Source organism: Marmota monax, unplaced genomic scaffold, assembly GCF_021218885.2.
Source record: "Marmota monax isolate L192 unplaced genomic scaffold, Marmota_monax_Labrador192_F-V1.1 WCK01_AAM20220418_F8-fsc00546, whole genome shotgun sequence".
NCBI classification, from domain to species: domain Eukaryota; kingdom Metazoa; phylum Chordata; class Mammalia; order Rodentia; family Sciuridae; genus Marmota; species Marmota monax.
In genome coordinates this window covers 259,375-284,845 of record NW_026692540.1, presented here as the reverse complement: position 1 = coordinate 284,845, position 25,471 = coordinate 259,375, and the positions used below count along the sequence as shown (strand labels likewise).

Genomic DNA, 25,471 nt, shown 5'->3' with positions numbered 1-25,471 from the left:
GTGGTAAGGAAGGTGGAGTTAAGATCTAAACCCAACTGTCTGTCTGAATGCTTAACCAAAGAACTCACCACCTCTGCAGTCCTTCCTTTACATTGAACTGAAAATGGTCCTTTTTAACTACCACTTTAGGAATACAAAAAGCACAAGTCTCCCTCTTCCACATGATGGCCCTTGAGAGACATAAAAGCTCCGTCACCACCTCACCCTGGGGCCTCTTCTTCTCATCACCAGGCTAAACACTCGCCCTTGCTGTAGTCTTTCCTCCTGTGATTTGATTTCAAGAACCCTTGGCCACCCAGACATTCTTTGGCAGAACACAATCTAATTTTCTGGTGTCCTCTTAGGGCCTGAAGGATGACAGAATGAAGTAGATCATTTGTTGCTCCTTTCTCTTTTTTGAGACCACAGAATGAGAAAAAACTCACTTTCATCTAAAATCTAAGATCGGAAAGCCAGCCTCCTAAGTATGACTTGAGGCGGCAAATGTCCCTCCACCTCCTTGGGGGAGACAAGATGTAGTAGTGGGGACTGTGGTGAGCTGCGGGTGTTGGCCTTACACAAAGGGTCTCCTCTACTCAACTCCAGGTGCAGCCCATGTGGGCCCAAGGCCCAGGACCACATGATCTCGTGATTTTTCATTAGAAACTGGAAATCCAAATTTCTGTGCCAATTTGTCCACTTTTACATGACCACAACAATTAAAGAATAAAAGCCAGTAAGTACACAATGCATGTGCACACAGGTGCGCATGCACACACACTCTCAAGCCGCATCCCCTACTTTCTTTATTTTTAACTTCACAGTAATTGTGGACTTAAAACTTGACATTTATCCCCCCCAATCTTGCCCAATTAGGGTCAGGTTTCAGGTTTTTAAAATATTTATGCCTTCAGATTCTGTCCTTCAAAAGTCATTCCATCCCAGGTTGAAGAAGCTAATTTGTGCATTGCCATAATTTGCATCTTCCTGGATTCCCACTTCCTTGCCATCTCAATCCCAGACTCAGGCCACTGAATCCCCAGTGCATGAAGATCTTTGGGGACCCAGCGAACTCATCCTTAGGGCCCCATGGTGTTCCCTGTGCTGTGAAGGAGTGGCTGAGCAGCAGCCCCACAGATGGAGGGGCTCTCCTGAGGGTACTAACAACTGTGCCAACGTCCAGGGCTGACCCTGGTTTGAGGCTGAGGCCAGCACAGGGCTTTGTGGACACCTCCATCCATCTTAGAGTCACGGCAAAACTGACTATGAACATTAAGAGTGAAGCCACAGCCTGTGCATCACAGCTGTCTAATTAAGTCTAGCCCACGGACACGGGCAGCAGGGACCACCAGAGGACCTGTCCTACTGCAGGGCTGAGCTTGGTGATCTGTGGGCTCCATTTCACACCTAGAAGAGTAAACAATTGTTTGCTAAAGAACTTGCTTTTTCATGAGGCTGCAATAGTTAATAGGCAAAACCTGTCCTCTTCCAAAACTGTATCTATCAGGAGGGGCAGAGGACATCTTTGGTGGGATTCATGAACTTGAACTTGAACTGGCCTCCCTTGGGTGGAGCTCTCCAGGCAGGAGAACAAGGATCCTGTGTGGGGCTCCACAGGAGGCTCTCAGGATGGGACTGAGGGCTTAAGGAACCCACTGAGGGGAGTCACTTGTCTGGGTCCATGATGGCATAAGCACACAGAGCCATCTCCATTTGCCAGTGTCTCCTCCTGCTTTCTGGAAGGCAGGGAAGGGTGAGGAGTGTGTGTGGCCAAAGGCAGCCAGGACAGCAAGTGGTCCATGTTTTCACCCATGCACATGATCTCCTGAGAGCACTTGGTCCCCTGAGCTGAGAAGGTAAGGCCTGGGCTTGTTCCATCTCCAGGCACCAGGCAGGGCCGTGTGTCCAGGTCTTAAGCTGGTCCAGCCTTCTTCTCATGGAGAATTAATGTTCCAAGCCCAGGAAACCACCAACAGCAAGCTTGAGTTTCCTACAGACTCCTTGTTTTTCACTAGATCTCACAAATACACCATTTCTTCTTTACTAAACTGTCTCTAGACCAAGACACAGCCTCCCGCAGGTCGCAGTAAAGAGAAATAAACCCCTCCGTGACCCTTTCTCCCTGGAGAACCCTGGAAGGCCTTCCTGTTGGCCATGAACAGTTCTGCTGAATGTCTGAACCAGAGCTGGGAGGAGGTGAGGAAGGGCAGAGCTGGGCATTGATGTCTTCTCCTAAAACATAGGGACAGAGTGGGCCCCAGGCCTCTCTCAGCACTCGGAGGAGGAAGGATCGTCCTCAAGACTGAAGTCCCTTCTCCCCAGGTCTTTGCTGCAAAAAGAAGCAGCAACCAATGTACTTAGAAAAAAAGGGCAGAAACACCCAATTTAGCAGTTCAAGGAGAACCCTGTGAAGACCGTGGAAAACTGAAAACATGCGCTGCTTCCCGGCAGAATTTGGAGTCAGAAGTGTAGCTAATTAGAATGAAGCACACAGTAAAAGTGTCCCTTGGACAGACTCCCCAACTGAGTTATATGCCTCAGGTTATATTCAAATTAAAGCAGGTAGCAAAGGATGAGCTATTAAAAAATTTAATAGTCACTTATTTTAATGTTACTAACAAAAATTTAGTACATCAGGCTCATGAGTTTTATTATCCTGTAATGAGACCAAATCTGTTTTTAAGTTTGAAACAGGGAGGCATTTATTAACACCATACACCAACCAGCGGGGCCAACCAGCCACTCTAAAACAACAAGGCAGTTAAAGAAAATATATTTAGTAAATAAAATGATTGGCACAGAGAGTTGGTACCAATTGAGATGGTTGGGTACTGTTGATGCTAAGAGAACAGCACCCTGTGAGGAAAGAGAGGGAGGAGGGGGAAGGAGATGGAATTGAGCATGGGCACAGATTTGCCCTTGAGATTCAGGCTTGGCAGAGGGGAGCAGCTCGGCCACCCACAGATGCTGTCTGACCCAGGTGTCTCTGATTCAGCCGTTTGCTGCTTAGTGAGGTCACTCTGGCCCACAACCCTAGGAGCACAGGGTGCTCACCAGATCTGAAGGCTGGGACACAGTGAGCCATGAAAGCCATGTGCACTTGGGAGACAGGCAGACAAAGCTATCACATACCTTCATGATGTCCTCATCGGCTGACCTGCACTCCACAGCCTCTGACACATCCACCACGGAACCGTCCTCTTGAACCCCCATGACTTTGACAGGGACCGAGACAGGCTTTCCGGTGAGAATGGCGGTGTTCAAAACTTCTGTGTCCTGAAGGAGAGAAGAGGTGCCGGTGAGCGAGCTTGGATCCCAGGGAGCGGGGTGAGGCCGGCCAGCACCGCCCCTGCCCTAAGAGCCTGCAGGGATGCAGCCATGTGAGGTGGGGTCCAGCCAGACTGATGGCCACACCCGGCAGCCAGACCCTCTCCTGGCACCCAGCCTCTTGGGGAGCACCGAGCTGCTCCCTCCTCCACCTCCTCCCACAACCCGTACCTCCTGCATCTGTCAGGCTCACACCAGCACAGGATTTCTCCCCAGCATTCTCCAGGGCTCGGTCTGAGGGTCCTTTGGGTACTGATTGCCTGTTCTGGGCTTAGTAACACAGGAGCACATGCTTCATTTTTGTTTCAAATGAAGAAAGACAATAGCACAAAGAGCAAAGGAGAACTCATCACATCATAAACCTCTGCACACCTGGGCTGGGCACCGTGGCCCCTCTGTCACCTCTCTGGACCCCAGAGATTCCCCTGCAAACCCTGATGACCCCTGGGGGCTCATGGTTTCTGTCTTTCTAATTCATCTCCATCTGTCAACTTCCTGCTGTCACCTCTCCCAGCTCCCCTGCCCTCCCAGCGCCTCTGGCCTGGACAGCTACGCTGACCCCGGGGTTCTCCCTGGGTCTCTCTTCACAGGGCTCAAGATCTCCAACCCAGACTATCTCTCTGCCAGATCAAAACACCTGGAAAGTGCCCTACTCTTCTTAAGATAGGGTTCTGCTCACTGAGGAGGGCCACCTGGGCCTTGCCCACCTCCCCGTCCTTCTCCTGTCCCCTTCTCTCTGTCCCCTGCACAGTCCAGCCTTCTCATAGTCTGGGCAGCTTCTGCCCCATGTTACCTCCCATGCAGAGGTTCCCTGGTCTGCAAACAGGGACAAACAAGCCCCTACTCCACAGGGAGCTTATGGACATTGAACAGGCCATCTGTGCCCACCTCATGGAGGAAGGTGCTGTGAGCACAGTCCTCCATGCAACTGCTACAGTGGAGCTCAGAATGTTCACTCAACGAATGAGCTAAAGAGCCACCTCAAGGCTCACACAGGGACCACGGTGGAGAAGCTACTTCCACACCAAGCTGGAGAAGAAGGCCAAGCAGACAGCCGGCCACGGCTGCACAACTCAGCTCAGCAGTGGAAGTCCACAGCATCGGCTCAGCTCCCCAGGAGGGCCCAACAGGCCGTCATCATCGCTCCTCTCCCCAGTCCCTGCCTCAGCCCATGCACTAGGCAGGTCCCACACTCCATGTCCTCAGTCGGCCCCCCACTCTCCATTCCAAATCAGGAGAGGGGCAAGAGAGGGGGCGGGCTTTGAATGACAGCCACAGCGGCCACTGAGACTGAGCTACTAGGAGACAGGTGGTATTCTAAATGACTGGCATGCAAATAATCATCCTCTGTGCTTCCCAACAACCCTCCCAAGATAGTATAAGTTTTAGTACCATTTTATACATGATTTGCTTTGCAGTGATATTAAGCCTACAAATAATAGCTACTTTTCAAGAGAAAACATCAAATTTGTAAGGAACATGTGGGAAATGTGGCAGCCCAATCCAACATGGTGGTAAGTCAACCTTCTTGTTTTGACATGTGCTCTTTCCTCGGTGTGGGATTTTTTTTTTTTTTTTTTTGGTGCAAGGGATTCCACCCAGAGGTGCTTAACCACTGAGTCACATCCCCAGCCCTTCATTTTTATTTTTTATTTTGAGACAGAGAGTTTTGCTAGGTTGCCTCCAGTCTCATTAAATTGCTGAGGCTGGCTTTGAACCTGTGATCTTCCTGCCTCAGCCTCCTGAGCCACAGGGATTGCAGGCGTGTGCCACCACGCCCATCCTGGGATGGGGTCTTGAAAAGATTTCAAAATACTGTAAATAAGTTAAGCCTCTCTGAAAACCTAAAGTAGGTCCCTACATACCCTTGGCACATTGAGAAAGCAATCACCATGTCCAATATTACATCAAAACAATGATCTGGTTGAAGAAACTGCTAAACTTCCACCATCGACCACAGAACAAGTCTTTTCTGCTCCATCTGCAGAAGCCCCAGGTCTGATGCCTACAGAGCATCTCCACACTCCTCTGTGGAAGGCACTTCCATCCCATGAGGGCAACACCAAGGGCAAAGTCACAGTGAGGCCATCAGAAAACTCTCTTCTCCACAAAAGTCACAAGGAAACTGGCAAACATTCTCAAAATAACGTTTCCTGGGCTCTGGAGATGCCCCAAACACTTGTATGACTGGGAGAGCATTTATGCAAGAAATAGAGGGCCAGGTCCTGGTCAAACACAGAGACCTTGGTGGCATTTTAACTTGAGGCCACTCCCCCACTCTCCAGCTCTGCGATGGCTTTGAAGCATGATGCCACCTTACCAGTAAAAACCAGCAGTGTGGGCACCACAGAGAGGAGAACCCCACTGGAGACCTTTCCCACCCGCATTCCCAAACCACCCATGGTACACACCTTGTCTGTGGGTTCCCTGGAGCACCCCACTGGCAAGGCTGTATGTGGCCTGGCTCTGGGCTCATCTTCTCCCTGGAGATGTTTGTCAAAAGCAATTACAGGTTACTGTTCACCTGCACAGCTCTCTGAGGCATGGAGAGCACCTCATCAAATAGCTTAAAGGGGAGAGAAGGGCAAGGGGATGACCACAGGGCTTTGGAAGACTGTGATATGTTCTTGGGAATGCATAAGTATGGCCATGCTCGTCCAAGAGCTGTGCACGTGCCCAAAGTGAAGGCAAGTGCCAGGTGCCTAAGGAGATCCCATCACAGGCTGCCCGCAAGCTGGCCTGTCCAACGGAACGCCACTGAGTCATGAGAAGGATAAACTGACATAGACCACAATAGAGACGGGCCTTAAAAACATTATGTTTAGAGAAAGAAGCCCAGACACGCAACTTACGATTCCATGTGTGTGAAATATCCAGAACAGGTGGGACGTGGATTAGTGGCTGTGAAGGGAGTGGAGGATGAAGGGCATGGGGGTCGCTGGGCAGTACAGTCTATGTGGCAGGAGTGATGTGAATGTTCTAGAATTAGCACTGATGGTTGCAGAACCTTGTACACACACTGGAACCCACTGCATGTTCTGAACACTGAGGCAATACTGTTCTGGGAACAGGCTCGTGCCTTGCCCAGGGTTGGGTAGGGGTGCAGGGCTATGTACCAAGTGGACATGGCCACTGTGACAGTTGTGTCAGAGGAAAAGGACCTGGCAGGATCGGGAACGTGGTCAGTAGAGCGAGGCCAGGAGGCCTCAGTGCCTTGTGAGCAGCACGGGCTCTCTCAGGGTGAGGTGGCTCCACATGTCATGGACACAGAGGAATCCTCAGGCCTAGGCCCCAGTGGACCTGAGTGCGCTAGATGGTCACTCTTCCCCCTTCTTGTCACTCAGATGGCCAGGGTCTCTCAATGGCAGCTCTGTTAGCTCCGGTCTCAAGGGCCCAGTGAACCCTGGAGAGGACTCAGAGGTAGGGAGGGGAGGAGGATGCACTGGCCCCAGGCACCTCCTTTCAGAAGGGAAGGTGGCAGCCAAGGCTCCCACACTGGGAACCCAGAGCCCCATTGGATCAGGAGAAGGGCTCACAGAGCACACAACACAGAGAGCCAGAGCCCACACTCCACCCCTGGCGCCATGGACCAGTAACAGCTCCACTGCATCCCAGCTCCACTAATAACAATAACACTAACCGTAACCGCTACATTGGGAAGCTCGTCTATGTTCCCGGCATTGGGAGAAGGGCTTCTTGTGGTACCCGATACAATTCCTGTAATAAATTAATGAGGTTGGTTCTATATTTACTTTATTAAGAAGAAAAATGGCAATAAGGAGTCTCTGACTGAGGCCGGTGCTGCTCAACAATTCCACCCAGCCCACTGCTCAAGGGTTGTCTTTGGAGCACTGTGTCCAATAGAGAAGATGGAGGGCTGGGGATGTGGCTCAAGCAGTAATGTGCTCACCTGGCATGCGTGCGGCCGGGTTCCATCCTCAGCACCACATACAAACAAAGATGTTGTGTCCGCCAAAAACTAAAAAATAAATATTAAAAATTAAAAAAAAGAGAGAAGATGGAAACCTTCTGAATGTCCACAGGCAGGGCATGGCTCAGTGGGCACGGTACATACACACAGTGTGAAATAGTATGCAGCAGAGAACGTGATGAACTGCATCCGTGTGTTAGTTAAGACTAGCCCGAGTTCTTCAGCTTCCTCCTCTGTAAAACAGATTTTTGTCCCGGGGTTTAGATAGCAGACTTGCCCATCAGCCATAGAGAGTGGTTGGCCTTCTCTGCTCACTTTGTAGGTGTGACCAGGTGAGGGGACCTGGCCACAGAAGGTGAGTGGGCGGATGCACTCACTTTGAAACAGAGGACCCAAGAATGCAAGTCCTTGTGCCCTCTGTTCTCTGCCATGCTGGTGATAGTCACCCTGTCACCCTGGGTCCCAAAGTAAGGACAATGCAGAGCAAAGCCCCAGGCTGATCTGTGTTGAACGTGGCAAAATCAACCTCCATCGTTTGGAACCATTAGAATCTAGTGGTTTCAAGTAACTTTGGGGCAGGTTATTTGGACTCTCAGAGCAAAGACAAAAATAACCGTAAACACATCTTGAATTCTAGCTGGGTTATTCACCGCAATGTAGGTCAGCAGCTCCGAAGCTCCTTTAGTATCTAGGATTGAGCAAATGACATGCTGGATAACCAGAGCCAGGGTTCTCACTGCTGGAAGAAGGGGTGTCAAGGTGGAGAGGAGAGAGAGTCAGGGTGAGCTCTGCAAACAGGACCTGGCACGGGTGGCCAGCGGGAGCTTGGGGTGGGATGCCCGTGTGTGCATGTGTGGAGTGTGGCCATGGGTGTGTGCACGCGTGTGGCTTTTCCTCAGTTCTGTCCAGAGAGGGTACAGACCCAAAGAACAATACCCCTTTAGCAGCTAGGATACCCAGAGCCCAGACTTCAGTTCTGAACATCATGCCCCAGGAAAGAAAGCAGAAGCTCAGAGAAACGGCTGATTCACAGACTGAGGCGAGGACTGTCAAGGTCATGAGCGGAAAATACCCAGAAGCTAACAGTATGCTCAGAAAATGTCAAATGGACACAGGAGACAGGTGAAGGCACTGCTGCAGAACCTGTACGGCTCAGCATCACCACAAGTGGTCCCAGAAGGTGATGATGAACTTAGGATGAGTCCACACCAACACCACTGGGAAGCAGAAGCTGCGTCCTTAGGGTCGAACTCCAACCAGTAAATGAGGAAGGAACGGCAGAAGGAGACCACCACCTCCGTGGCCACCATTTGTTACCACAGCTGTTCCAGAGAGAATCATGCGAGGATTCGAGTAGTGATTGAAAGTACAAGGAACGGGATATCTGCACAGCGCAAAGGCCCTCTGTGCAGGAGACATGCTCACTTCAAAGAGGAGAAATGGCAGCTGTGTGGTGCGGACACTGCACACACCAGCCACTCCAGGCCATCAGTGACATCACTAGTGACATGTGAACAGACCCCGTGTCTCGCAGAGGAGGAGAGGTGAGGATGGTAAGGAACAAGGGCCAGGCCAGCCCGGACTGCACAGTGACTGCTCGGTACCCTCCAGTGCATCCTGGTCTAAGGACAGAGACCAGGGAACCTTCCAGATCAAGGGGCGCAGACACAACGCATGATTCCAGAGTTGGTTGGTTGGTTGGTTGGTACAATGGACACTAGTGGGCCAAGAATAAGAATAAAGCCCAGGGATGGGAAAATTCTTTGTGTTGACATTCATTTCCAGATTTTAAGATTTCACTCTTCCTTTTTAAGGATTCTGGGAAAATTCACACCAAAGTATTTACAAAGTACCTCATATGTATAACTTACTCTTGAACACTTCATTAAAATAATATTAGGTATTTATGTTGAGAGAGATAATATTGATATTGAGGGGATTTTAACAAAGGTATTTGGGAAATGCATTTTTCAGACCCACAGATACAATCAAAAGAACCAAAAGAAAATACAACAAAGATGAACTGATGGGGCTGGGCTGTGGCTCAGGTGGTAGAGAGCTGGCCTCGCATGCACAAGGCCCCGGGTTTGATCCCCAGCACCACCAAAAAAAAAAAAGAATTAACTAAAGATGAACTGATGAACAAATGCATAACAATACAGAATATAAGTCACCTAACAAACATGACTAATGACAATTAATTTATCTTAAACCCTTAACATAAGTGATAGGCACAGGCTGAATGATTTATATGCACTTGCTGTTCATAATAATGCATGTTTATAATACAGAGAATGATATGTATCAATACCTGATAAAGCACCAAAACCTGCCTGGGACCTTGTAAGTTCCTGATACATTTTAACAGTTCTTATTAACATCTTACTTCATCCTCAAACATCGCTATTGCAATACCGCTATTGAAGGGTTACTATTTGTATCCCCATTTTACCAGAATCACACTGCTGCTAAGTGAGGAGCCAGGACGGGAGCGCATGTGATCTGCCACAGAAGCCATCACCCGGCTGCCCTGCGAGTCTACTCAGCTCCTCGCCTGTGCAACAGACCTTGCCATCCCACTCTTTTGCCTAACTCAAAAGAAAGCTTGAAGGATCAAAGGTAGATTTATAGAGACTTTAAATTTAAAACCTCTACAAAGATGTTACATGCATGTGAACCTTAATTTTTAGTCACAGTCAAGTGTCCCCAGAGACCCCTACCATGGCCTTGTGTGGCTTTCATGTGCTCCCCCCAGTTCCTCCCCCAGCCTGTGGTTCTGGACCACAGCCCTGAGATCTGGCCACCTGCATGCCCAGGTCCCTGGCCCAAGAACACTGGCCTTTAGGCAGGAATCTAATCTGACCACACCCAGGTGGCAGACACCCAGACTCATTCTGACAGCTGCAAGGCGATGTGAACTTCACCCAGAGAGGAGCAAAGACACTGGCTTCAATTTAAATGAAGGATTTCAGTCCCACTGTTGTGCATTAAGTAACTCTGAAACCAGCCCTTCTCCCCTGCCCAACGCACCCAAGGGATATTTTTAGATTCGGATAATTTATTATCCACAATGCAGTAAGAGATTTCAAAATTCAGCTCTTTATGAGTTCTTGAATAACACAAAGAAAGGTATTCCTAATAGGCCGGTGCACAGAGGGTCAGGAGGGGCTCAAATAGCCCAGCACAAATAGCCCAGTCCCTGCAGCCTCTGTACTGGCAGCAGGTGGGCAGGGAGTGGGCCCTGGACCCTTAAAGCCACAGCTCTGAACTACGGCAGCAGGAACCACACTTCTTTCTTCCCACTGTCTCCCACACTGCCCCCCACACTGCCCGAGGTAAAACAAGACGCCAAATGCTGAACCCTGTTAAAGCTGCCCAATGTGACCCAGGGGCCATCCATTGGAAACCTCCCTCCTCCTCATCCCCATCACCTTGGGAATGGTGATGAGGTGCCAAGTCACCATTTTATACAAAATGGACTTGTCCCCCACAAGTCACCATCAATTGGTCCAGATAAAGCATGTGGAATGGGGATGAAGAGATCTCAGCCTCTCTGACTCCTTTCCAGAAACGAAAACATTAACTAAAGGGCAGTTGCTGGGCACTTCCTCCCAGCAGAATGCCCAAGGCGGGAGGTGGAGAGGTGGGTGAAACACTGGCAGGGAGCAGGCTTCCTGCAGAGCTCAGGCAGGTGGCCCTTCACAGCCTTCAGATTCCAGGACATGCCATGTCCTTGTCAAGAATTCACCTGCAGAGCAGCTTCCACGGGTCCTAGCTGGTTTCTGCTCTCACCAGAGTCATCCTCCCCCAAGGGCTCAACCATGCCAGTGTCCTTTGCTCCCTGAGTCCTGTGGGGGAGACAGAGGAGCTGCACCCCAAAGGTTCCAACTTTCCAAAATGACACCAAAGTTGTGGTATCCTCAGTTTCTCAAATGCTTCACTTGGCCAGCTGGAGAAGACACGGGATCCTGCACCCTTCCCTGGAGGCCCCACACCCGTGGCAGGAGAGCAGGCCGGGTTGACACGGACGGCCCTTGCTTTACAGCCAGGAGATCCGTCTGCGCCACAGACTTCCTAGTAGCCCTGGGCCAGCAATCATCTCTTCTGTAAAGTGGGCAGTAACATCCAACCTGGGCCAAAGTGGAAGAGCAGAGGCTCCCACAGGCACCGTTAGCCAAGCTGGACAGAGACAGGGAGGGTGAGAGAGAACCGTGAGGCCCAGAGACAGAGACCGCCACAGAGATGGGGCACAGGAGTCAGAGAGGCACAGGACCATGGAGACCGGCTCTGCCCTGTTCCCAGCCTGCTTCCTCCTCCACTCCACCTCCATGGGTCTTGTGCAGCCCACACCAGCTCCAACACTGACAGCAGCCACCTGTGCCTTCTCTCCTTCCCCTCGATGGTCAGGCCGCTAATGACAGCGTAACCTGTTGATTATTTCTCTCTTGTCTGAAAAAACTCTCATCCAGTCTGAGCTGAATTCAAATTTAAAACAACTTCCAGTTGCCACCAGGCTAGCAAGCAAATGGCATCGGCTCCATTGAAACCTAAAACGTGGGCTGAGGGCACCAGTGAGCAGACACTGGTGAGTCCTGGGCTGGCAGGGATAGCCTTACTTAAATATGAATGAACTCCCTGATAGTGCTGTGAACTGGCCTGGGCTTGGTGACTGCAGGGAGCAGGGGGAGCCCTGGAAGGAGGCTCCACTGATTGTCGATCCTTCAGTCAGGCCACTGGGTGGGTGGGTGGGTGGGTGGACGGATCCATGGTTTGGAAAGGAAGAGAGGGGAGGTGAGAGAGGTGGGAGAGTAGAGCAAGAAGGAACGAGGAAGGAGGGAGGGAAGATGGAGGGGAGAGGGAGATGATGGGCAAGCAAGTACGGTCCTAAAGAGAGAGAGAACAGACAGAGAGAGAGAGGGAGATGGAATGAGACAAAATGGGAAAGGACAAAGGGACCTGGACAAACTGGAGGGGACAAATCCAGAGAGCTAGCAGAGCCACCGGGGGAGGCAGACCAACTGGGCTTGCAGGCAGAAAGACAGAAAGGGGCACTGAGGAGAGCCAACCAGGAGACTGGGACCTCACAAGCCAGAGGCCTTCTGCTCTAGAGAAGACGAGAGGCAGGTGTGTGGACCGGCTGTTCCAGGTCAGCTCGCTGACCGCTGTGTCCTGCAGAGGTTAGCCTGATGTGGCTGAGTGGGGCCCAGCGTAGAACAGCACCTGACAGCGCAGGGACACCGGGTAGAGTGCCCTATACCCGGGGAGGTCCAGCAAGGACCAACCACTCTTGTCCTGAGGTCTCCTGGTGGGAAGCAGCTGATCTCAAAAGCCAGCTGCTGAGCAAACACTCGGGGCTGCTGGGTTCACAAGTGGAAAGGGTCAGGACAGAGCACACGGACACATTCCCAGGACTGTGGGTGCCACTTACATCTCCCAGGCTTTATTCACATAATCCACAAACAAGTCTGTGGGGAGGAGCCAGAGCTCTGATTTTACAGATGAGAACGCAGAGGCTCAAGGATCTCAGCCAAGGTAGGAAGACTGAGCGCTGCACCTGCTACCAGCGCCCAGAGCCCGGGCCTCACCCCTGCGCAGTTCTGCTCCTTAGGAAAGACCCACAGCAGCACCTGAAGAGCCAGAGACATGGAGCCAGGTGTGAGGCGAGTCTCTGCATCTCATTAGTCTTCAGAGAGGGTCTTTCTCAACCCGCCCTGCTCTCCGTTAGTTTTCCATGTCACCTGCTTTAGTCATCAGACTTGCCACAATTTGGAAATTATCTGACCTGTTTGCCTGTCTCTTGAATTTGCCTATCTCACTGAAAGTGATTCACAACTTCCACTTCCATCGATGGACCGATACCAGAATTGGTCCAATGGCCATAAGACACAGGGAACCAGAGAAGTGATGGATCTTACTGTGTGATGAAAAACTCCACTTCGCTGCCTGCTGGTTCCTCACTGGACCCCAGCATCTGCTCCTAGCGGACACTTGTTCTGAAGGCTGGAAAGAACCAGAAGCAAGGGAAACACAAGAGGGAGGGGAGGGAAGAGGACCCACCGGGTTCACTGGCCAGCGGCAGGTCCACCTCTCACCCCACCTGGCGGGGCCACTGCAGTCCTGGGGACCGGCTCTTCTCTCTTCTCTCATGGCAGGGTGCCAGCATCCCATACTGACCCTGGGAGGATCAACCCTGGCTGGCCTCTCCTGAGCACGCCTGGGCCTTGAGCTCTCCTTCCCCACAGTGTTCCTCCTCCTGCAGGAGCCAGCAGGTGGCACAGTGGCTCAGGGTGGCTCTGATCCAAGTCCTACCCTGCCACTTAGGACTTTCACCCAGACTTACTCTGATTCAGTTTCCTTAACCATAAGAGGTGGTTGGTCACTGGGCCTCTAAAGTGGACTGAGTGTTGATGTGAGTGATGCAGGTAGGACTCAGGACCTGCTGGGCCCTGGGCAGCTGCTCCGAAGGGTCACTGGTTTCACGACTCCCATCACGACTTTTCTCCACACATCCTTCCAGACTCTCGAAGGCCCAGCCTCCACGTGTGGCCTTCCTGACTGACAATTTCTCCCAGGCAGACAAGCTGCTTCCTCCACCGACTGTGTCCCTAAAGTGCCTTATAAATGCCTCCTCCTGGGACACCCATCACCTGGCTGTCTTGGGTGTGGTTTTGTGTATACTTTTGGTTTCCTGGAGCCTAGCACAAGCCTGGAAATCTTAGCGTGTTTGAACAAATTAATGAACACCACAATGTGAGAGTGCGGAGTCCGAGTGGGAGAGGGAAGGGAAGGCAGGCCACAGAAAACTCCCCAGCCCTCCCTCCTGAGCCTCACCAACCCCCTTCAAAACCAAGTGCCACCTCAGAAGAGCCTGGCTAATTAAGAACTTTCATGAACAATCTATCTGTCAACAGAGAAGCCTGCAGAGCCTAACGGGCGAACCTGACAGAAGACTGTCCCACTTTTTCCACTCACAGCATTTTAGAATTTCTATCTTGGGAGGAGCTGAGAGAAGGTAGCAAGAAGCAGAACTCGATGAAAATTACATGCTCGTCTCCATGGTTTTTTTCCACATTGAACCTGGCAAGACCAAATGTGCGGTGTCAGTATTGAAGCCATCCTTCCAATCCGTTTGATAAATCATGCAGCACCTTTTCCTTACTAGACCTAAGTATTAATATATAAAATAAGCAGTTTGCCATATTATTATAATTCAAACTAAGTCTACCATATGCCCCAGCATTGGGAAAATGGTTTCAGGACTCAAGTTCATGAAACCGCAGGTGGCAGACCTATTTTTGTCTCCACAGCTGAATTATATCAAATCCAACTGTATCCTTTCTTCATCCGAGTCTTGAAGCACATGAGTGGGCTTGTATTATCAGTGTCCCTGGGAGGCCATAGCAAGTGGCCACAATCTTGGTGACTTAGAATGACAGAAACTATCTTGAAAGGCTGGGGTACCAGCTGGGCCACAATCACCCAGAAAGAAGGCTCAGTCTCTCCGTGTTGGTGGCTCCTGGAGCGCCTTGGCCTGGGGGGGGGCACAGGGCCAATCCCCACCTCATCTCCACACAGCGTCTGGGTATCCCAGCTGTCCCTTTGCTCTTAACGACAGTGGCTGCTGGAGAAGTCCAGGATGGGATCTTCTCAGATCCCTAACCGAGAAGCCTCCATTTCCAAGTGTGTTCCCATTCGCAGGTACCAGGGGGACATACCTTTGGACATACCTTTTTTGGGGAGCCATTGTGGGGGCTTGGTTTTCTGGAGTATTTAAAGCAAGGCACAAAATGAAACCTTGACCTTCACCTTGTTAGGAAGACAAAAATAGTGACAATCACGTGGCTCTTCCTGGATTGAAAGTCCAATCTTTCTTCTTTAAAAAAAAAGTTGCTCCACACTTTGGGGAAATTAGTGTGGCATTTGCATATTTTCATATCAAATTCAAAATTCAGTTTGCAAACGAGCAACTGCCTATTGACTGGACCTCCTCATGTGAAGATGAAGTCACAAGCTTCAGTCATCTGTACATCCTGAAAGCTTGCACAGGTCTCACTTTTTGTTTTCAAAGAATCAACCCAGGAAACAGTGGTTGGCTGTCTCTGGGAAACAGGAGGGTTAACGTAGCTGTCTCCAAGAAGTTACTCTGTCCAACCTCATCAATGGCACACATATCTTGTCTCTAAAACATGCCCCTGGCAGACCCTGGGGTCCAAGACAGCTGTTTGATGACACCCTGCTCAGACCACCCATTGGCCAGGAAGCAGTATGGATGCTGGGTGGCTGGTGGCTCTGCCTACCTTCCCCTGAAGACGAGGGTGAGAGGGTTTGTGGCTCCGTGAGAGCAGGAAGCCAAGTGCGGTTCAATGATTTCCTTCTGGGTTTCTGCTCCCCAAATAAGCTCCTTTTAAAGGCGAGGGGACAGATGAGCTATTTTGGATATTTAATTTGAGCTAATCCTGTTACTAGACAAAGAAAAAAATCTATGCCCTGAATACTGCAAATTAAGGAGCTGTGTTTGCTGTTGGGAATGCAGGTGAAGCAGAATAGCAGCAAAGAGACATCCCTGAACCCCGTAATTTAGACAGTGTGCTGTTCACAGGTGCCCAGTGTTTATCCAATTTGTACATTGATTTGTCATCACAGACTTTGGAAATCATTTCTGAAGGATCAAAAAAAAAAAAAAAAAACCTGAGAGAGAAGACAGAGTGGCCTATTATTTCAAGAAGATGGGCACTGGCTATATCTAAGGACAAGAAAAGTCTGGCCCTCCATCTGCTTGGGGCACTGGGGAACTTGACCCCTGACCCCTCTCAGGCCATATTCTCCTGGCTAGTTTGAGCCCACCCCTCCAGCACAAGTGCTTCCAGGGCACAGGCTGACAGTCAACCAGCATCCAGCATTCCTCAGGCCTCAGTGATTGGTTCAAGGTCTAGCACATGACCCCACCTGGTCCAATAAGATGGGGCTTTCTGCAGCTCCTACTGACAACCTGGTCCCTGACCCAAAGCTCTTAGGCACACCAGCATGACCCTCTCAGCTGGTCTGACTTAGGGTGAAACCTAGAAACCTGGCGGGGCTGCAATCTAAAGTTAGGACGGTGGCCCAACAGCTCCCCCGAGAAGGAACTGACCATCTGCTCCTGTCGCTTCTCAAATGTCCAGGTATACTTGGAAGCCTTCTGCATAAGGGCTGGGCCACATTCAATCACTGCCTAATTCAGATGGAATTACCCATCAATGTGGATATTTGCACCCCCCATTCCAATGTTGAAGTTCTAACCCTCACTGTGGAGACTTTGGAGATGAGGCCTTTGAGGAAGAAAATAGGCTGATTAAGATCACAAAGGTGGGGCCAATATTAGTGTCCTTATAAGAAGAGACCACGGAGAAGCCACAAGAGCACACAGCCAGACGGCAGCTGTCTAGGAGCCTGGAGAAGGGCTCGTGACCAAACCTCCCTCACCAGCACCTTTACCTTGGACTGCAGCCTTGGTAATAGAGAGGAATAAGTTCCTGCTGTGCAGACACCTCCTCCGTGAGGCTTTGCTGAGGTAGCTCCAGAAGACCAACACAGGATGTCAGTCTCAATCAGAGACCGGCCAGCCCTCCTGTGGGTAAGGACGCCTGCAGGCCACCACACCCATTTGCACGGCCAGCTTGTCCAGCACCTGCACGCCTCCCCCTCCTAAGGGCAGCTGTGACTCACATCCCCCGCACACCCTTCCTCACATCAGCTGCAACAGCAGAGTCACGGCATCCCTGGGGGCCAGCAGGAAGGTGCGGCCATCCCCACCACACAGAGGAAGAGGCTGAGACTCAGAGAGGACAGAGTGGTGATGAAGCCGCCCAGTCAAGAGCCCCTCTTCTCTCTTCTGGGTGCTTATTTCTCCTGGGATATTTTTCTTATTACTTATTTAAATTAGAGCTTGGAAAGATTGTGTGCACAATCACAGCACCCGCACCATGCCATGTGGCGGGGAGACTCCGGGCGGCCCTCTTCACATTTTCATTAGTGCGTAACAGTCTCGCTCAGTGGTGGGTCCTCCTGACGTCCTTGCTCTGCTTCAGTCCCAAGTGCCTCCTCGTCCCTGCCCCTCGTCCCTCCTGTCCCCTTCCTCCGCTGGCCTTCATGTGTTTTCCTTAATCTCTGCTGTATAGATAAAGTGAGATCCACAGGGGACACTCGTATGTGCCTAGCATCATTTGGCCCGTGTCATTCCACAGTCCTCCCTTTCCTGTCCCTCCTTCCCCTCCTCAGCCCCCTTCCTCTGCTCCACTGATTTTCCCCCCTCTTTTCTTAGAATCCTCCACTTTCCAACCTGGAATCCTGGGCTCTCCACTAACCTGTACACTTGGGTAAGGGACTGTTTTCTCAAACACTCGATTTGATCACATAAAAGTCCACAGCACCCTCTCCTAGAACCCGACACTCCACCACCTTTAATTCCCACAATCATGTGTCCTCATCTGAGATTAATACAGGTGTTTTTGTCCTGATAGCCCCTCCCTCGGCAGGCTGAGGGGCAGGGACCATCAGTGTGGTCGACTGGCCCTCTGCCTTGGAACAAGGGCAGGGTCAGTGGGTGCTGGAGGCAGTCGGGCGGGTGTGTGGGTGTATCCACCGACAGCTTGATTAATAGATCAATTGATGAGACTCGTCTTCTTGATCTAAAATGCCTCAGAACGAACACCCTTTGCCTCTAACGCTGACACCCTGTAGTACAGAGGAAGAGGCTCATTTACTACTGTTCATGTAAGTGCAGCCATTTACAGAGTCAGGTGGATGAATAAAGTCTGCATTAGGAGATGGCACAAAGGCTTTCTCTGTCACCTGGACTGTGTGCCTCCATTTTCCCTGCTACAAAAGTCTACGTTAGGAGGTTCGCCCGTACCCTGAGTTCATGTCAGCCCTGCAGTGAGAGAGAAGTCCCGGACTCTGATGCCCCATCCTCCCGCCCGGGTGCTCCCAGGCTAGCCTCCCTTGACTGGTTTCTGACTCTGGAAAACTAACATGGTCCTCATGGGTGTCAGTTATGCCTCGGGGCACATGTTCTAGTTTTGTCCTTTGACTTTACAGACTTCCGGTGAGAAATCTGAGTTCTCAGCACAGAATTTTCTAGCCCCTCCCTACATGGGGGAAGAAAACTGCACCAGCCACAGAGTTTCAGGTGGCAGAGCCCGAGTCACCTAGTACACACACATCCTGTGACGGCCTCTGACGCCCGCTCTGAGGCCTGTGGAAAGGACAGGGACACTGTCTCCATGTGCCACCTCCAGGGGCAACTGGGAAGGGACAGCTCCTAGAACAGGCGAGGGGCTGGCCAAAGGGTCCTGCCCATGAACAGCCTGCTTACCCCAGAGACCAGAGACTACAGAAGACACCACCCTGAAGACACTCCCATAGGGTCTTCTCAGGGTAAGCCTGCCCCTCTCCACATCTCCTTACCTGCCAGCTCTTCCCAGAGCCAGGTCCTTCTCAGGATCTGCTCAAACACCACCCCAGGTTCTGTTCTCTGACCAAAACTCCTGAATTAGTGAAACAAACAGTCCATCACTGTCCCTACTGCCGCCCTGGTTTCTTCCCCTCCAGATCACTCATAGGAAGTCCTGAGGTTACTTATTTAGCAATTCACTCACTGTCTGCAGCATCCTCAGTTTCCATCATGTAGTAAGTACTCAGCTAACACTCATGGAATGAATGAATTCAAGCCAAACCTCAAACAAAATGCTGCATTCTCAGCTAAATGCATCCTGCTCAAAGAAAGAGTGACTGTGCTGGTCTCTGATTTAAGGTAGGTAGGTAGACCGAGCACATGCAAGGGATCCTTGTGTTGCCTCCCAATATCCATCTCCCCCTTTTCATGCTACCAAGACCCATTTTGTTCAGATATTAGAAATATCTTGATCTCTGGGAGGGTTTTTCCCTCCGCCAACCCCAGGAGATGAGTTGGATTGGTCTAAATCAGTCTCAGAGACTTAAGTCTCCTGGATAAACGTTTCATCCAGGGGCAGGCGGGGCTTCAACCCCAAGTACATGTGCAAAGAGGACCACTAAGAAGGTCTTCTAAGGTACAGGGATGGAAATACAGGACTGAAAATAAAGATGACATACGTCTTTGCATATGTATGCATGGGGAGATGAACGTCTCTGTGGGAGGCTGCACGTGTGTTTATGGTAACACAGTACTTCGTGCTGAGAATGTGGCATACATAATGCATTTGAGTCGACTCCTGATAAAGAAAAGGCCATTATTCCTTTATCTTTCTTATGGTCAGGAACAGAGACACCGTGAGTCTGTAGATACAGTGTGTCTACCTGTGCAGCAGCCGTTTTGTGATCATGTTCTACACTTAGGGGGAAAAGGCCAAGAGAACCTTCCCTGAGGCCTCACAGCTGCTGGAACAAAGCCAGCCAACCTCAGATGCAGCTCAAGCTCCTATAGTCACATACCAATGGACAAAAGATCAAGAATGTCAAAAAGGAGTCACTCTGTGAGGCGAGGGCCAGGTGGAGGTATAGGAAAACCCTGAGACAACGGTGACACTGGTGGGAATAAAACTCACTCACAGGGCAGCTTATATCAGGTTGCTGGGTCAGCAGCCTCTTGGTTCCTGGCTGAAACAGGTTCTTGGGTGAGCTAGAGATGTGTTAGACCTCACCTCCAAAATATAGGGAGACACTTGTCAGCAGATGACCAAGATGGCAGGTGGGCAGTGGCTGTTTTCAGGTATCCTGATTTTCCCAGTTTGCAGATGACTTGTCTCTTCTCCAGGGCCCTCATCAATTTATGGCCCCCTGCCCCACACCCACATTGTCACCAGCATTTCTTATTTTAAGGACACATCAGAGGAGAATCTGCCCCCTTCTGCCTCCCCATGGTATAGGGGAAGACTGAGTTCCCACCCTCCCCGCCACCAAAGCCAAGTCAGCCTCTGCTTTGATTTTGCCTTCCTCTCCCTAACATTGAAGGACGCCTTTCAGTGGAGACAGAGCGCTCTGTTTCAGCACGATTCTCAAGAATCTTACTAGTACAGGTAGCCTGGGGCACATTTTAACATCCACTTGCCTTCAACCAAAATGTCACATAGTTTATTTTTCTACCAGCTTTTGGGGAGTATAATTTGCGCACAATGAAATGTACCTGTTTTAAGATTACATCCGCTTAATGCTTTTTGACAAGTACATAGACACGCGTAACCACCATGACAACTCAGTAGAGAACACGGTTGGCCCTTTGTGCCTGAGTGTTCCCAGCCCTGGGGCCAACCAAGCCCGGGTCAAAAAAAATCCCACAAACACTGTGTCTGTACTGAACATGACAGACCTTCCTCTTGTCATTAGTCCATAAATAGCACAGCCTAACAGGTGTTCAAATAGCATTTAGGTTACAATGGGCATTGTAAGTGACCTAGGATGATTAAAAGCGGGAGGGTCACAGAGGGTGGGGACACACTCGGTGCCACTTCACATGAGGAACTGAGCTTCTGGGGGTCCTGGTATCTGTAGGGGCCAGGAACCAGGGCCCCGTGGACACTGTGGGAAAGCTGGACTTGCATCCCGCAAGGCTCCTCCTGCGCCTGCCTAGCCAAACGGCCCTCAACCCTGCTCCAGGCAAAAACGGTTTGCTTTCTGTCCATGAATTAGATATGTGGGTCCTAGAATGTCCTCTCAAGTGTCTCAGAGTTGGGGCACATATTGGCTTTTGGTCTCGTCATTGCTGGAGAGTGGGCCCACTGCAGGGACCTGCTTCACCTCATTCATGCACCATCAGCTGACCACAGCTGGACTCTCTCAAACTCCTGAAGCTGATGATCATGGAGCATTAGTGTGGAGCCACCAGGTCACATAGGCAGGCTGTGTTTAGCATCATAAGCAATTGCAACACTGTGTCCCACGGCTGTGATGCGTGACCAGGAAGGACCCCAGGTCTGGTCATGTGCAGGCTCCCCAGCACTGGCTATGGTCCACCTGCTGCCCCTAGTGGCAGGCAGTGGCACTGCAGCTGTCTTAAGGTGCATCGCTCTGATGATGAGCACCAGGCTGACATCCAACCTCATGTCTGTTGGCCTCTTGCTCATGTTGTTTTTTGTGAAGCTTTTATTTGACTCTTTACCCCCCCTTCGACTGATGGTTTATCTCCCTATTAATTAACCCGATAGCATCTTGGAACAGACAGCTCCCTTGTTAGACATGTCTGGTTAGCATTTCTTCTGGTCCACATCTTATGTGTTTTTTCCTTAACTGTAGGTAGATTTGGAGGAGTAAACGTTGTTAGTGCTGATCCATGTTCCAATGCTACTTAAAGTCAGATTTTTATTTAAGGTTTGTGTTTGGTTTTGGTTTTTCTGTTTTGGAGTTTTAAAAAATTGTTTGTTTTTGTATTCCAAATAAAAACCTTTGGCCACTCCAAGGTCAGAAAGATTTTCTACTGTTTTCTCTCACATTATTTAGGATATTAGGCTTTATACCTGGGCCTATGAGCCATTTTGAGTTAGTTTAATGTCTAGGATGAGAAATAAGAGTCAAGGTTCATTACGTTCATATGAATGTCAATCTGGAATGATTTGTTAGAGACGACATCCTTTCTCCATTAATTAATCGTGGTGCTTTCAGAGTCAAACAAGTGACTGTGGAGGAGAGGGGGTCTATTTCTCATCACTGGTTTGATCCAGTGAGCTCTGCCTATCGTACGCCAATACCATGAATTTTGATCACTGAAGCAAACTAGATATCCTCCATATTTGTTCTCATTTTTCAAAATTGTTTCATACCTTCCAGGTTGGTAGGCCTTGTACAAGTTGCCAAATTAGCTTGTCAGTTTCTACAAAAATCCCTCTGATATTTTTATGTGGTGTAATGATCCAGTAGGTCAATTAAAGAGGAAAAAAGTGTCTATAAACATGGTATATTTCTTTTTTAGGATGTCTCTAAAATCTCAATTATATTTTGAAATTTTATTATACATTTTAGGAGTATAAGTACTGATAATTTTGACATGCTGCAGTTTTGATTTCCTTCAGAAAAAAAGTATTTTGACTTTTTAATTTCTTCTTAACTCATGGGTAAATTAGAAATATGCTAGTTGATCACCAAATGTTGGGGGATTTTACAGCTATCTTTCTGGTTTTCAATTCTGTGTAGGTCAAAGAACACACTCTGAATAGTTTTTAACCTTTTAAAGTTATTAAGGCCTATTTTATGGCCCAGTGTGCTGTCTTTGGTGAGATCCCAAGCACTCCTGACAGGAGAAGCTAGCCTGCTATCACTGTGTACACTGGTGTGTAGATGTGGATTAAGCTCAGTTGCCTGGAGTGAGTTGGTTTCTGTGGATCCTTACTGAGTGGCCAGCTATTTATTCTATCAGTTGAGGAGGAAGGAGTGCTTATACCTCCAGCTACAATTATATATGTCTTTACTGCCATTTCAGTTATATTATTTTTCTTTGTGTGTTTTGAAGATTGTTATTGAGTGCATACAGATTTAGGATCATTATGCTTTCTTGATGAACTCAACCCCCTTGTCATGATGAACTTTCCTTTATAATCTCTGGCAATATCCCATGGTCTGACACTAACTTATCACTTCATTACTTATGATTCATGTTAGAAGTAGTTCTTCTTCCATTCTTTAGTTTTGACCCATCTATGTCTTACTATGCTTAACACATTTTATGGTATCTTGTTAATAACGTTGGGTGTTCCCTTGTTTTCCATCCTGACGATCCTTAATTTTTAATTTTATTCAACCACTTAATTGTATTTAACTAATTGTATTTAACTATTAACAGAGCTTAACTGTATTAAACTTTGCAGGTTGGATACAATTACATTTAATGTAATTATTGATACATCTGGATGAAAACTGCCCTTTTCCACTTATCTTTCCATTTCCCACCCACGTCCCGTTCTGTCGCTCTTTTACATGAACTGTTTAGTATCCATGCCTCTTTCCTGTGGCTTCTTGGCCACCCTCCTCTGTTCCACACTGATCCTCTGGGGCCTATTTTAACCTCTACACAGACCCTCTCAAGCCCATCTTCAGGTAGCCCAGCGCCACACGGCCTGTGACGAGTAGGCATGTCCCCACCGCCTTCCCACTGCCCCCGTGGACACTGGACTCTGTTTCTTCCATGCAGGCTGCAGGTCCCTTCCCATGGCCTGGGTTCTTTGCCGTGTATTTCACTTCCACTTGTTATAACCCCAGGAAACTCTCCTGGGTCTTTGCTTTCAATGATTTGAAGACTCTTTTCACTGGACACACATTCTTGGTTGGCAGGGATTTTTTGTTCTCATTGACTGTGGTTTCAGTACTTTGAATAAGTCACCTATGGTGTCCTGACCTGCATTGTTTCTGGAGTGAAGGGAACTGACATTATTGTCTTTGTCACCACCACCAATCGTGACAAATTTCAGACGTCTCGGGAGCAGTAAAATGGCACTATAAAGCGTATTTTATGGGTAAGAGCTCATTCACAGCCAGGAGAGGGGCATATAAAAATATCCAGATTGTGACAGGAAAATGATAGTGGGATTAGTGGACTATTGTCTCCGAGGGTGGAGACGCCCGACTTCAACAGGATGCCGTGGGAAGCACAGGGAGGGCCCTGCAGGCTCAGGGTCCCTCAGAGGCACTCTGTGCTCTGGGGGATCAGCCCATCGCCCCTCCCGCCCCCATACCTGCTTCTGCACAGACACCAGGTGAGCTGAGGACGTATGGGAGAGCATTTGAAAGCATCAGACAGTGACTTCATGAGGAACCAAGGTCAGCTCCTTCTACACACCTTTTGGTGGCAGTGACCATCCAACCCTATTTGTGGCAGGTCTGAGGTCCAGCTCCTCCCTCAACCAAGCTTCCAAAACTGGCGAGGATGAAGGGTGGACACTGTCACCTGCTGCTGGTGGCCATATGAATCTGGCAATGTCATTCAAGACTGGCTGTTGAGAGCCACAGCCGAAGGGGCCCCAGCAAACTTCCAGCTGCCAGCAAACTTCCAGCTGCCGGCTGATGATTGGCTCACAGCAGCCCCAGCAACATCTAGCTGATTGGCTCCTCGGCCCCAGCAACATCTAGCTGATTGGCTCCTCTGCGGTGATGCTCATTGGACTGTTTCCCTGCCCTTTCAGACCACGGAGCTGCTCATTGGGGGACTTTTTTGGCTCCACCCACGTGACCCAGCCAATCGGCCTCAAGAGCAGGAGGATTGTGGGAGGTGGAGAGAAGCTTGTGTGGGAGAGAGAGGCTTGTGGAAAGCCGGTGGTGGCAGTTGAGGCTCTGAGGGTTTTTCCTGAGAGGCTGTTTTGTTTGGCGTGTGTGGTTCTAAAAATAAAGTTAGTTTCTTTTGACAAGTGGCTCCTGATTGTGCCCAGCCAGACTGCGGCAACTGGCCACCCACAGGACATCTAATCCTAATGTCAGGGCCTCTGTAAAACGTCATGTGATGCTACTATTGCAGCAAAAATTATAAGAAGAAAGAAAGAAGAAGGGATTGTGGCTGGGGATGTGGCTCAAGCGGTAGTGCACTCACCTGGCATGCATGCGGCCCGGGTTCGATCCTCAGCACCACATACAAACAAAAATGTTGTGTCCGCCGAAAACTAAAATATTAAAAAAAAAATATCTCTCTCTCTCAAAAAAAAAAAAGGAAGAAGGGAAAGGAAATAATCTAAATATCTAATGATGGCACTGACAAATGGTGCGTGTTTTTTGTTTTTTGGGTTTTTTTTTTTTGGTACCAGGGATTGACGCAGGGGCGCTTAACCACTGAGCCACATCCGCAGCCCTTTTTATGTTTTATTTAGAGACAGGATCTTGCTAAATTGCTTAGGGCCTTGCTAAGTTGCTGAGGCTGGCCTTGAACTTGTGATCCTCCTGTTCCAGCCTCCTCAGCCTCTGGAATAATAGGTGTGCACCCATAAACCCCAAATCATGCTCATTCTATGAAATAGCACATGCTACGAAGAAGGGAACGATTTAGTCTTGTGCATATTGGCCTGTTGTTATGTCATGATGTCACAAAGAAATGTGACTAGAAGACTCCCATATTTCCTGTGTGGCTCAGAAAAGGGGCACAGATGCTGGGACCTGGATATGCCCAGGATGTCCCCGTATGCACCGTTTTGGGAAGAAAGCATGAAAGGTCCTCCAGGTTCTTGAGAAAATAATACTTTAAGGACCACAATCTCTCTCCCGCCCCAAACTTAGGGAAAAAAAGAAAACTGTAGTCTGTGGACAGCC

General features: G+C 49.5%; 1 protein-coding gene across 4 annotated transcripts in view; it reads right to left on the bottom strand.

Moving 5' to 3' along the window:
- Positions 1-25,471, bottom strand: part of LOC124093459 (transmembrane protein 132B) — a 73,306-nt gene that overhangs the window by 33,945 nt on the left and 13,890 nt on the right. The window contains exons 2-5 of one of the 4 annotated variants that reach the window (XM_058579724.1): positions 7,217-7,285; positions 6,947-7,023; positions 5,718-5,789; positions 3,112-3,255 (exon numbers count right to left, since the gene is read on the bottom strand). In XM_058579724.1, the coding sequence (XP_058435707.1) occupies positions 3,112-3,255; positions 5,718-5,789; positions 6,947-7,023; positions 7,217-7,223 (300 nt within the window). In that variant the 5' untranslated portion in view covers positions 7,224-7,285. Of the gene's footprint in view, positions 1-3,111; positions 3,256-3,477; positions 3,577-5,717; positions 5,790-6,946; positions 7,024-7,216; positions 7,286-25,471 lie in introns of those variants that run through there. The other 3 variants (XM_058579725.1, XM_046445858.2, XM_058579726.1) reach the window with 3 other exon arrangements.